Source organism: Engraulis encrasicolus, chromosome 2 (genome assembly GCF_034702125.1).
Source record: "Engraulis encrasicolus isolate BLACKSEA-1 chromosome 2, IST_EnEncr_1.0, whole genome shotgun sequence".
Classification (NCBI taxonomy): domain Eukaryota; kingdom Metazoa; phylum Chordata; class Actinopteri; order Clupeiformes; family Engraulidae; genus Engraulis; species Engraulis encrasicolus.
Genome location: NC_085858.1, coordinates 15,353,578 through 15,368,228, shown reverse-complemented (window position 1 = coordinate 15,368,228; position 14,651 = coordinate 15,353,578). Strand labels below are relative to the sequence as shown.

The following is a 14,651-nucleotide window of genomic DNA, read 5'->3' as shown; positions in this document are numbered from 1 at the left end:
TTTCCAACCCTGGGGGTAGTCTCCTTTTTGTCAGGGACTGGTAAACTGCCTGAAGACACACTTGACACATCTCAGCCTTAAGTTACTCCCCCAGTGCTCTTTACTTTCTTTTGCACTCCTATTCAGGGTCACCTTTCTTTCGCTGTCTTTCTTTCTTTCTTTCATCTAAATTACTAAATCATGAGATATTGCTAAAAGGCAACATTTTCGACATAAGTGCATGGAAATCGACAAACATAAGTCTGGCAGCTAATTTAAAGGGACACTGTGCAAGAAAGTAACAAAAAGGGTACTGCAACTATGCTGATCATTGAAACTGGGCTGCCAATTGCCAAATTTGATCTTTACATGAAAGTTTTCTAGTAATAAATAAATATTTTCTAATGTGGTCCAAGTAGAGTCATTTTTTTGCAGCTAAAAATGGCTATTTTTGTTGGAAATTCAAAATGGCGGACCATGGAGAAGATCCCCCTTTTCATGTATGAAAAGTGCAATTTTCCCAGTCATAATGAATACTTAGAATTTGATGGTGGTGGTAAGTATTCATGAAAAAGGTAACATTAGTGAATGGGCAGCATGGATTCTGGAAATAAACAACTACAAATCTCACACAGTGTCCCTTTAAGGTTAGTTTTAGAGCCCATCTGTATAGGCTATGTAAACATCCGAGACGTGAATACTTTTTAGATGCGTCCCACGCATCTCTATAAGAGGCTTTGGTGTCCGTCCGTCCGTCCGTCCGTCCGTCCGTCCGTCCGTCCGTCCGTCCGCCCTCCCGTGATGCGTTTCTGAATTGTGATTCCCTCTTGTGATTCCCCCTCTTGTGATTCCCTCTTGTGTCCACAAGGTGGCAGTCGCTCAGTTTTGGCCTGGAGCTCATGCGTGCAATGCCAGTGAGAAAAACATGGCGGCACTTCCTGTCGATTTTCACATGAAAGTTTTGCTTAATTTAAAGTCCCTAAGCGACTATAAATGTTGTGGCTTCCATATATTGATGTAAAAGTGCCCCACGAAGTAATGAAGCACAACAAAGTTACTCCACATTACCATTTGACCACTCGTTTTTCTATGCTAACAGGGTAGCTAATGTAGCATTGTAAATGATCCAGGGAGAAAGGGGGAAATGTTGTGATTTCAGTCCGCCTGAGGCAACGATTTTCGTGGGGAAGATGACCTGCATCTCGGTGGCATTGAACCACGCCCCCGTGCCTTATTTGGCTCGCTCAGCACGTGCGTCCTCAGTCCAATCGCAATGCTTTATTTTCCCCAGACGTTTAATCGCATTTAAGTGAAAGTGCCATGTATACACATCGCAAAATAACTCTTAATCCGATCTATTTAAATCGCATTTATTAAATCGGACTTAAAAACATCATGTACACGTAGCCAATGTCTCATTGATTAGTTTATGGAACTTACTGTTTGTCTGTTACGGTCCACGAAGACAATATCCACGTGAAAACGCAAACGCCTGCAAACCACTGTTTTGACAGAAAGACAGTTCACCTGTCGCCTACTCTGTTTTCTTCCCAAAGCGGCATTTAAAAGTATTCCATGAAATCCAACATCAACGTCACTTCAAATAGGTGACAGCATCATGCACACACATGAAATAACACTTCAGTGAGGGGGGGACATCACTGCTCTCATATTAAAGTGAAAAGAGAATTTCACATTTTAGTTTATTTAATGTAGGCCTATGTAAAATTGCAAATAGCCTATTCATTGAAATCTGTCCAGAAAGGGTTGTAATGTTTGCCTGTTTTTTATGTTTGTAATTATTTTTTTTTTTTTAAATAAAAAATCGTGATTAAAAAAAAAAATAGCCTAACAAAAATAGAGATTTTATGTTAAAAAAAAATGTGATATGGGATGGACCGATGCCCTCCCTAGCTAAATTCGCCTTAGGTCCCCACATTGCTAAATGTAGTGTAAGGGATTATTTTGAAAAGACAGTAACATGTAATCAGCAATGCATTACAGTTTTTCAGTAAATTGCCCAACACTGTTGAAATCCTATGGTACTTTTTCAAATCCAGGCTTATACAGTACATGGTAGGCTTATTGATAAATTGCCTTGACAGGTTATGAGGAGGCCAAGGGGGCGTTTGGGCAAAAAAGGTTCAGAACGGGCATAGACGGACGCATCTGTTGTCCGCCTGTCGGACTTGTTTTTGTTGTTTTAACTCATTTGCTGAATTTATTTTGAACTTTTGAACGTTATTTGAACCTTGGTGATTGGGGAGTTATTTTCTTGTCCGAGCACTTTTCTTACTGCTGAGGAGAAAAAACTAACTTTTTCTAAAGTTTCTCTGCTCTTTTCAAGACCACCAAGGCCAGCCAATCATGTCTCTCTATATCATTTATTTCTCTTCCTCTCTATTTACCCCACCAACACCACCAACACCCCCTAATAGCCAGTCACATGCTGGGTCCCAATCAAAAGCAGAGGGATGATTGGCCTGGTTAAAAGCCTCTCCATTCTCCCTGTGATGGAGGTCCATCTGTGATGTACTTTTCAACATGCCTTTTCTTCTCCGTTTATTCCTTCATTTCATTTCCATTTATTTCCCGATTGCTAGTTCAGTCCATCTTTGTTTCCTTCACTCTTTTTATCAGTCCATCTTAATGGTCTCCCTGCGCACGCACACACACACACACACACACACACACACACACACACACACACACACACACACACACACACACACACACACACACACACACACACACACACACACACACACACACACACACTCAATTGCACAAACAAGCTCAGCCACTGTGATGCATCTGTCTGTCGATTGATCCCACTGTCAGGTCCGTGTGTCATCTGAAAAAACATCATCTTACATCACGAAGAACCTCTTTGAACCATGAAAGAGGCAGAGCTTGAAGTTTGCTTCTAAACAGAGAGGGTTACACGAGTACATGGCAGGGCATCAAGGATGGACAAAGGCAGTAGTTTTATATTATTGAATTGCATTCAGTTCAGCTGTTCATACAGACTAGATCAATCCACTGCATTATCCAGAGTGACTAAGCATTGCATGTCAGTGTGTGTGTGTGTGTGCGTGTGCGTGTCACAGAAGTAGGGCCTATCTGTCACTGTCTAGTCTGTGTGAATGTGTGGATATCTGTCTGTGTATCTGTGTGTATTTGTCTGTCTATGTCTGTGTGTGTATCTTGTGTGCGTTTGTGTGGATGGTGGTGTGTGCAGTGGAGCATGTCTGCAGCACATGGCCACTGACTGATATGAAGTGGCAGTGTGTTTTTGGAGCTGTGTTGGGGAGGCCAAGTGGGGTGGGGGGCAGGGTATGTCTGAGGTGGGTTACTGGGCGAATAGACCGGCCGCGACGAGATTCAAGCAACAGAGAATCCCTTCTATTCTGTGCAGCAACAGCATTTCGAACGATTGAAGCGACTAGAGTACGTATGCCCTTCATAAGCAGAATGCAAGCATTCAAACATTCCCATTGGCTGTGCCGGCTGTCACCGAACCACGTCATAGCTAATTTGGATAACATTGCCAGGAGATCAACTACAAACTGACACTCCTAATAGCCGAATAGCCTCTAGTTGCCCGAATCACTTTTGTCGCGCAACTCAATACAAAGTCAATTACTTCTGTCGCTGGACTCGCTCATGTCGCGCTTGGACATTGCATAAAAACGGGAAATGCACAGGTTAACAGACAACAGCTAATAGATGTATTTGCTGTCCTGTGGATTTCTGGCAACATTAGTGGACAAATTATAATGTAAAGTCTAGCCATTTTTTGTCCATTAATATTGATATCAATATTAAGATTTTCCAGTAATAGTTTGTCCTGTAGTATTGCTAGAAATCCATTGCTAGGCTAGGACTATGGTGGGAGGCCCTGCCATGGCCAACCGGTAAGGCACTCACCTGCCATGCGGCTGACCGGGTTCGATTCCCAGCCTGGGTCATTTGCCCACCCCTACCCTGTCTCTCTCCTAATTTGCTTCCTGTCCACCTCTCATACTGTCCTGTCAAAAAAGACCAAAACAAATCTTTAAAAAAAGACTATGGTGGGTGGTGCACATGAAAGTCCCAGCCGAAAAAGTTTGGGAACCACTGGTCTAGTGCGCCATATGAAAATGCATCCTTCAGAAAAGTCAAACAATTAGGCCTACTGACGTTATTCTTCTTGTTGTTATTATTAATTGAAAAAGACAAAAGACAACAGAGCCTCAACATCCCGCCTCTACATTGGGTTGAGGATTGTGGGCCTTGTTTATTATAGGCTCTTTGTTGAGTGGAGTGTGTTGTGAGTTCTCTAGTGCATATGTGGTGTCTGGCTGAGTTGAGGGGAGTGTGTGTGTGTGTGTGTGTGTGTGTGTGTGTGTGTGTGTGTGTGTGTGTGTGTGTGTGTGTGTGTGTGTGTGTGTGTGTGTGTGTGTGTGTGTGTGTGTGTGTGTGTGTGTGCGCGTGCGTGCGCGCGCTGTAGGGTGTATGAAGTGTGTGGTCCCTGGGGTGTTGGATGGCAGAGGTGGCAAACGTCATGCTGGTGATGGTAGACACCCTGCTGAGGGAGAGCATCAGAGCAGACACAGACTGACAGGCAAACAACAAGCACACACACACACACACACACACACACACACACACACACACACACACACACACACACACACACACACACACACACACACACACACACACACACACACACACACACACACACAAGAGAGAAGCTAGAAATACCAGAAAATCACACACACACACACACACACACACACACACACACACACACACACACACACACACACACACACACACACACACACACACACACACACACACACACACACACACACACACACACACACATACAAACACAATATACACAACCACACAATCTAGACACGGAGGCCACACCAGACAAGAGCAGACACACACACACACACACACACACACACACACACACACACACACACACACACACACACACACACACACACACACACACACACACACACACACACACACACACACACACACACACACACACACACAGCAATCCACATGCATAGTCCAGGGCCATGCTTGCTGTGATCCTTGCTTGCTTCAAACGATCAGAGGACAATGCTGGAGGTATCATGTAGCCAACGGGGCCCTCATTAATATTTTCCATTATCAAAGTCTACCCTGACTTTAGAGTGACCATCTGTCTATTTTTACGAATTGTTTATGACATCCGTGTGTTCGTCTGATTGTATTGCCTCCCATCCTCCTCGCCTTGTGCTTGTGGCCTTGAGGTGCGAGGCGTTTCATTCCAATATCTCACAAAAGCGCATTTCAAAAGTAATTTTCTCATATTCAGATGGTAAGGCAAGGCAAGGCAAGTTTATTTATATAGCGCATTTCATACACAGGTGCAACTCAATGTGCTTCACAAAGTTAACAAATGTAAATGAAAGGAAAACAGGGAAGAAAGAAGGAAATGAATTAGAGTCCAAAAACATTTAAAACATTAAGATAAAACATAAGGTAAAAATAATAATAAAATAAAACATAAATAAACATAAAACTTTGAAAAACATACGCAGTCTTCAGATTTTAACTGTCCGACGACAGAGGAGTCTGGCCTCCTTTTTTCTGTTTACCTGATAGAGTCTAGAATTGTCAGGGTTTTGTCTTCTCTTATTTTACCGTCTTGGTATGGTGAATGGAGAAAAATTCCCCAAAAGATTTTGTGCCTAGGCTAACAGCGGGAATGACAGGAGGTTGGATAGCAAAATCTGGACAGATAGCCACCCTATCTGACTTCAACATGGAAATTCGTAAGATCGCCCCTCGTGGTTCTGCCAATATTGCACCATATGCACGCACTTGTGTACATTGTGTCTGGGTACTGTACCATTCACAGTTCGTCCCCCTCGAAGGGTGAACCTGCCACCTCGTGAACCTGCCACCTCGTCAACCACATCTGTTCGGCAATGGGAGTCACAGTACGAGCGCGCTGACCTAAAGGGCCGGTCCAATAACCCAACGCTACCGCACTGTATTGAGGCTTCGGGAAGGAGGTTTACTAACGTTCCACGCCGAACTCTGCTAGTTGGCCTCCGTTACACACACGGGTGTCTTACCGCACGCATGTCGCCAGCCTTACACTCACACATTAGCAACAAAAAAATGTAGCAGCCAACTCTTGTCATTCCTAAAGCATCTGAGGGAGACAGATAAGGACAGCCTGACTCCTGGCTGCCACTCCCTTTAGGCAGGGCACTGCCAAATATGTATTCTCACTACCACCCCTGGCCTGCCCTGAGCTTAACTTAACTTGACTCCACAGCAACACAGTCAGAGAAGGCAGAGGAGGATGTTTGTCATATGTGCTGTGTGGTCTTTATAATGAGCATCAGCATCATGGGGGTCATAAGTCAAATATCAGACAGGGCACTGCCAAATACGTATACTCACCTCCACTACCCTTGCACGACACACCAGCACCATCAGGGTGTGGAGGAGAGGAAGGTGAGAGTTGTTTGTCATGGTTATAATGGTGAACAGACACAGTAAACAATGATGATGAGTGTGGGTCATGACAAGCCAAACACAGTGTCCATTTGCAGCAGCACTGTCAGGATTGCAGAGGAGGAGGTGAAAGATGTCAGTCATAGTTCCATGCTGTTGAAGATAATGAGGATGAACATAGGGGTCATGATAAGTCCAGTACATATGCTCAAAATAACCTTTGCACTGCACGGCATACAGTGACTGAATGCGAAGGAGGAGGTGAAAGACATTTGTCATGTACATGATGTTGAAGCTAATAAGGATGAGTGTAGGGGTCATTATAAGTCAAATACATACACATGCTCAGCACAATCCCTGCCCAGATAGTGTCAGCAGGATATCAAAGATGTCAGTCATAGTTTCGTGATGAGAATGAGCAAAGGGGAGATTGTAATCAACATGCACTGCACAACCCCAGCACTGCACATAATATGGGCGATTATTTTGTGGAAATTCACACTTCTAAGCACGTCACAATAGAAATTTGTGACTGTTTCGGTCGTGATGATTTTGACCAATTTTGACTTTGTTGCTAAACTGATAGTCAAGACAAAGTAAACTACCACAGCTCTCATCACTAAAACATCTGCAAAATCGTTACATACTGATTTTCTAACTGAAGGTTGCATTTATTTCAAAAGGATGGGGCTAATAAACTCACCATGCCACCATGATGGGAGATAGACAAAAATAAAGGGACCTTGCAGTATCATATTATGAACTGAATCCGTAGTGATAATTCTGGGGTAGCCTTTTTACTTTGTTTTTCATGATTTGTACAAAAATGTCCAATTCATATATTTTTTTAATTTGTCATGATCATGGTTACATAGTGATGAAGAAAATGACAACAGGCATGGAGGTCATCATGCACAGGAGTTCTTCTAACTCTGTAGGAAAAAAATGAAATAATTTAATCTGCATTTCTGTACTGGTACGTCACTGGTGAATCAACAGGAAAAGACAAACTGAAGCAAAAGAGCAGAGGTTCACCAGGGCAACTTGGATGAGAAAACATTTACCCAGTTGCTTAGGTAAATCTCCCTTATTTTCTTCTAACTCTGCATTGGCCCCAGTAGTACATAGACCTAAATACTATAAATAACTTTAAGAGACATGAATGTCCACAAGAGTCTATCATTAAGTTGGTGGGGGAACTAATTAACCAGTGCTCTCCTCCATGACTGAGGTACCCTGAGCAAAGTACAGTCCCTCCACATGCATGGATGAGACTTAAATGCAATTTTGTTGTGTGCGGTGTACACTTCTGTGCTGTGGAGTGCTGTGTCACAATGACAATGGGAGTTGGAGTTTCCCAGCTGGCCTTTCACTTTCTTTCACTTCACTCCCACCCCCCCCCCCCCCCCCCACACACACACACACAGGTATGTGATAACTCCATGTGTGCCAAACACTCTCAAATACTTGATTTTACAACATTCTCTCCTCCATTTTGATGTTGAGGCCTCATATAAAGAGGTGAGAGACACATTCCGTCTCCCACGGCAGGTGCACTCCCCAAGTGGGGTGTGTGCAGGTTCAATTCTGCCTTTGAAGTTATGCTTGAAGTCATAAAACCAATTCAGCTGGCAATGAATTCATCAGTGTCAATATTCTGAAGCGTGAAAAAGTAATCTCATTTTCTTACATGATGAAATAATGTTTAACGATTTCTTGCTTTGTTGCACAATCTTGACTTTGTCTTTGTGTTCCATTCAACTATGTGTTGCACGCAAATATTACTGTCTTCTGTTCCTTTGATGTTGCTTCACGTGTCACATGAATTGCATAGCCTCAGAGAACATTCAGATTTAAACATACAATGTCAAACGCTTTGTGTTGACAGGCTGCCATTGCAATTAAGCCATTCAGACTCCATTAGAGGATGTTAACATGCTTTAGCTCCAGGTGATCTTTCAGCAGGAGGGCCTGAAACGGTCCACGAAGAATGTCTCATCTGTATTCATATTTCTCACTGCCTACTTTTTTAGTAAAACTGGATGTCCTTCATGCATTTATACAGCTACTCTAGTGTTGGCCTGTCAGGAGTGAACACTCTGCATCTCGCTCATCTATTCACCCTCCACACTATCCGGGCCGACACACACACACACACACACACACACACACACACACACACACACACACACACACACACACACACACACACACACACACACACACACACACACACACACACACACACACACACACACACACACACACACACGAATCGTTTCTAGACGCCCTTTCATAAAGAATGTTCCTGTGAAGAGGAGATAGGCTCCTGGCTGCCACCTCACTCAAAGACCATGGCTCAGCAGAGGAATGCAATACAGCTCCGCACATTTTCCAGCAAAGGGTGGAAATCTCTCAATAGCTGCAGCAGCAGCCATAAAAGCAGGAGCATTCAGTAGCAGGAGCTCTCCATCCCACTCAAATGTACGACAGAACGCTGAGAAATCAGAAAGCTGAGTCACCAAGCAGGCACCAAGACTGGTAGAGACTAGCAGACGGAGAGGCCATGTGGAAGGGGGGGAAGCGTGGGACTGATGCAGAAGCCCAAAGATGTGGTAGGGTTGGGTCTATGGTGCCAGTAGCTGTGACCTGAGGACAGTCAGAGAATACACGTGACATGATGTGAGTAGTGTAGATGGATGTTGGGGATGTTGGCAGAAGAAGGCAAACGTCATTGACTGGGGCAGACGGGTTATACAGTAGTTCGATAGGTGGGGTGTGGGTGGGTACTAGAGTTGGAGGCCAGTGCAGAAGCATGATGATGGGGAAATGGGTGGTGTGAGGCAAGCCGATGATGTTGCCAGAGGCAGATGGACGGAGTAACTGATGGATCAGACACATTGGCAGTTTGCTCAGTGCCATGGGCCAGAAGGGAAGGAGAGGCATGTTGGGGTTTTGAGGGCAGAGTCCTGGTGGGGTCATTTGCAGATCCCCACACATAGTTTTCTGCATAAGGTACAGACTACTTGATTTATTAATATTTCAGCACACCACTACATTCACAATTTAATGTGCATAGAGGATTGCACACATGCAACACACACACAGACACACAGACACACAGACACACAGACACACAGACACACACACACACAGACACACAGACACACAGACACACAGACACACAGACACACACACACTTTCAAACACAAAATCCATTTCCACCAACGAATGACCTCCGAAACTGTCCTCCACCAATTTTAATCTCAAATGGCTCTGGTGTGAGCAACTGGAGTGAGAGTGAGTGAGAGGGGAATTTTGAGGACAAGAGCTCTGTCTCTCTTGTGGGGCTCCCATTTAGCCGCCTGATGCACTGCAGGGGTTTCTAGCACATTCTCTGGGCAGTGATCCGCACCCGTGATTGAGGCTGCCTGTCCTCGGGCCTAAAAGGTGCAAAGTTTGGAGGAAGAAAGGAAGGAAGTAGGAAATAAGGGAGGACGGAGGATGGGGGATGGAAGATGAGTGTGGAGGAAGATGGGTCTTCAAGATGGAGGAGGGAAAATAAGTCTGGAATGTGGAGGACAGAGAAAGGAATGCAGTCTTATGGATTTGAAGATCAGCCAAGAGGCAGCGAGAGAGAGAGAGAGAGAGAGAGAGAGAGAGAGAGAGAGAGAGAGAGAGAGAGAGAGAGAGAGAGATAGAGTGGGAAGGGAGACAGACTCTTTTATCAGGTAGCCTATGTGTTTGCTTGTGTCTGTGTGAAGTGCAGCAGATGTCTCTCCATCTAAGCGAAAGAGAAAGTGTGTCTAGGAGAAAGTGTGTCTGGGTTTCTTGATATGTTTTAGCCTATTTTCCCTGCGAGAACGCTCCTTTTCTGCCCTCTTGGCTTTGATACAGAGCCAGAGCAAATGGCCCGTTTTTGCCACAGAAAGCATGTTTTGCACAGTCTAATGGGCCCAGCACTTACTTTGATACTGGGCTTATAGCTACACCAGCCTGTTGAGTGCAGCACTCCATCTCCATTTGCCTTCACTGGAAAAGGCAACTTCTACCTCACTCGCAAGGCTCCATCTCCTTCCTCATTGTGAACCAGGCTGTGTGTGCGTGTGTGTGCATGTGTGTCTGCAACATCAAATAGGCCTACCTGTATCTGTGGTGAGGAGTAGGTGTTGCTGATGACGTAACTTTATGAAAACCTTCTGTGACTCAATCTCTGTAAACAATTCCCATTTTCTTGAGTGACACTTGTCAGTCAGGGACAATTGTTGTTCTGTAGACAGTGTAGAGGATGATAAAAATCACACAATGTTTTACATAAGTGGCTGAATGAATGGATCATCCTCCTTACATGAGCTTAGATAACAATTAGAAGTTGGAAAAAGCTATTCCTAGTCGACTGCAGGCTATATACCAGACTTCACTCTAAATGATTAATGGCTTCACATACAAATGTGCTCATCTATCCACTGTAAAGTTACTACTTGTAGTACAAGCTTCAATTGTCCTCCTCTCTGCTTGTGCTTGTGTGTTTTTTTTTCTTGTGAGGCATGGGTGTCTTTCTCCTAGCTGTTTTCTGGTCATGTTTGGCATTTCCCAATTCATCTGCCTCTTCTGTTCATCTCATTGGCCTACACAGAGCATCATAATGTTCAGACATAATTTCAGACAGGAGATGTCCATTAGTGCATGTGCATTTGGATGTTTGTGTATGGTTCTGTTTATACATTGTGTGTGTGTGTGTGTGTGTGTGTGTGTGTGTGTGTGTGTGTGTGTGTGTGTGTGTGTGTGTGTGTGTGTGTGTGTGTGTGTGTGTGTGTGTGTGTGTGTGTGTGTGTGTGTGTGCGCGCGCGCGTGTGCACAGGTGTGTTTTGTTTGTGTGTTCTCTGGTGTTCATTGTGTTCCTCCATAATGTTCTGTCCTTTGGTAGTGCTCTGAGTGCTGTGTGAATCACTTCATCGTCTCCCCACCTCTTCTCTGCTTCAGGCTTTCTTTTGGACTTCTGCTCACTTCAGTTAGCATAACCACCACCATTTGAGGAGAAAGTACAAACACTTTTACACAGCGCACTGGGAGCCATATGCACCCAAAAGATAATAACATATTACATGTTATAACATATAAACAATTCTATAAATATACTTGGTTGCTGCTATTTGGGATATGAATCAAAGTAAGGAAATGTGCATTTAAGAGGAATCTGCTGTGTGTGTGTGTGTGTGTGTGTGTGTGTGTGTGTGTGTGTGTGTGTGTGTGTGTGTGTGTGTGTGTGTGTGTGTGTGTGTGTGTGTGTGATATTCTGCGGTTGGGTGCGTGTTTGATAGGAAGTTTAGAGTGCAGTGTGTGTGTGTGTGTGTGTGTGTGTGTGCATGCATGCACATGTTCCTTACTGCAGGGACATTTCCCATGCCTCTCTCTCTGTACTAATACAGTATATACTGTAGCCTATAGCAAAACTAGGTATCCTAATTGAATCCTGTTTTGTAAACAAAGATAATTGTGTTCACTAATGATATTCTAACTGTGGTCCAATCCCATAGCGAATATCTTTTATTCTGTGAAGTATCCTCTTCGACAATCAAGGTCCACTGCTGTTCAGATAATTGCAGCTAACGCAATTGCTACCATCAGCCATAATCTTCTTTTCTCTATTAAAAGACTGTGGGAGACAGTTACTCTGTCTGGGGCCCCAGCAGATTAGAATATGCACATACAGTCTGTGTGTCAGTCTCGTCATCCATATGACTTTTTGTAGGAGGGATAATTGTCTCTGTAATCATCGGTCATGGAGTTGTCTGTTAGTGTGCTGTCTGGTCTTCATTCAGGGGCTGAATTCTGCAGATGTACAGTATATTAAAATGAAACCTACAATTAGACATAAATTACCAGTCATTCCTTACTGACAGACTTGTCTCCTTTTGAAGATCAAAGCCCAAGGTCATGATCACTTTGAATACATTTTTAAAATCATGATTGTTTAAGGATGCTCAAAGGTACAAGCTTCACACATATTATGCATGCTCAAATGGAGTCAAATGTAAACTAAAAGCACTGGAGCAATAAAACAGCATGCATGTGAACGAGCAGCACAACTGAGGCACAACTGGAAGATGTGACCCGGCAGCTCATTGCCCCGCAGTAATTAAGGCAGCGACTATAGGACAATTACAGAGAGCGCTCGCATCATGCATGAGAAATTTTAATTGAGCCCGTTAAGATAGTCAGAACAGAGTGAAGCAGAGTCGAGGAGGCAGCAAGGGAGATTTGCCGGTGCTGCTGCTTTTTGTTTTACATGTGAACGTAATCGCTTGGCACCACCAGGGACTTGCAAAATGGTGGATAATAACATGAAAGGGTTTTTAAAACATTAGCATGAGAGACGTGCACCTGTAGTAAGTGTTCTGGAACCTATGTGGAATTACAAAAGACAGGACTTAGAGAAAGCTGCAGTGAACTATAATTGAACATTGGATACTATTCAGTATAGTGAAAGTGAAGTGAAAGTGAAAGTGAAAGCCCATTGGGAAACTCCACCTCCCATTGTCATTGTGACACAGCACTCCACAGCACACAAGTGAACACTGCACACTGCACACAACGAAATTGCATGTATGCCTCACCCGTGCAAGGGGGCAGCCCTCAGTGGCGCCCCATGGGGAGCAGTGCAGTGGGACGGTACCATGCTCAGGGTACCTCAGTCATGGAGGAGGATGGGGGAGAGCACTGGTTGACTACTCCCCCCACCAACCTGGTGGGTCGGGAGTCGAACCGGCAACCTCTGGGATGCAAGTCTGACGCCCTAACCGCTCACCCATGACTGCCCAGTATAGTGGTTTATTTAATATATTTTTGACAACCGTTGACCTTGGTAGATTGGTCATTCAATGTCCTAGTGGGTGTTTAAACCTTCAACTAATTGGAAAACATTGTTTCATTTCATTTAGTATGTTCAGTCTATTTACAGATATAAATAAAACCAAAGCATTGGTTGCTGATAAGCAGCAAGATTTTTATTACTCAGTGTGACATTGTGTAACTGCGTATGCAGATGATCAGTAAAGTATGCTCTATCAGTCATTGTAATGAAAAATACCTTGATGATGTCCATGTGCTTTACGAACTATACCAACAACCATTAGCCTACCCTACCTCACATTACATGTCTTTAGCTTCACATTTACAGTATTTTCCCATGACTAGCTTTGTGTAATAAATTATACTATTTATAGGCCTACTACTTTGCAATGTTTCCTATATCCTTGTAATTTTCAAAATATTACAACTTGGACACTGAAAAAGTGGAAGAGATGTACAAAATACAGAAGGTTGGTCTCCAAATAATTTATGTGGATTTGGCTTTGGCGTGTTGTGTCGTGGAGTTGATTGTGCACTGTTATGGGGTATGGTAGATGGTAGAGTTATAGTGTGGAGTAATGGAGTAGATTGTATGATTGGCAGTGCAGTGGCTTGTGCAGAGATCAGCTGCGAAGCCCCCAACCACCACTGTGATCGTTTGCTTATTTTGATTCGCTCCACTTGCAATGGAGGAGGTGGAGGAGTTGAGTGGGGTGGGGTGCTGTGTAGTAGGTGGCTTGTTGATAATGGCAACCAAAATCCCCACAACCCACTCACCCCTAACTGCCACTTTGCACCATTAGCCTATTCCTCACTGACAGAGGTGAAGGTCCCGGTTCTAGCTCACCTTACCCACACCTGCCCAACCACCACCACTGTGCTCCTGTAGCGTTTTGATCCACCACAACACCCACCCAGACATGAGGGTCATGTTGACACTCTCTCAGTCAAGCCAGCCAACCAGGCGAGTGAGCACACAAATGAGTGAGCAGCATCTCATGAGGGCAGGACAAGCAACACAGCAACTTGACCCTGAGATCATAGCACACATTGAAACAGGACCATGGAGGCTGAATGCACTGTGCGGGCGTGCTCAGCCTTGCACGCTAGTGTGTTTTGGATGATAGGGCTCAGTGGTAATGGCAAGGTTCTCTGGCCTTACATTTATGTGTAACATGCTGAATAAATTATTTGTACCTTTAACCCGTTTAATCCCATTTTTTCTGAAAATGTCAGTACATGGATTCAACTCCTTAGATCTTCCTAATGACCAAACAGTATGTCTTTTTCAATATCAT

General features: G+C 44.0%; 1 protein-coding gene across 1 annotated transcript in view; it reads right to left on the bottom strand.

The window, feature by feature from the left end:
- Nucleotides 1–14,284, bottom strand: part of LOC134459651 (uncharacterized) — a 56,713-nt gene extending 42,429 nt beyond the window's left edge. Inside the window, exon 1 of the mRNA XM_063212018.1 lies at nucleotides 14,201–14,284. Within this exon, the coding sequence (XP_063068088.1) occupies nucleotides 14,201–14,284 (84 nt within the window). The remainder of the gene's footprint in view (nucleotides 1–14,200) is intronic.
- Nucleotides 14,285–14,651: the final 367 nt, after the last annotated feature.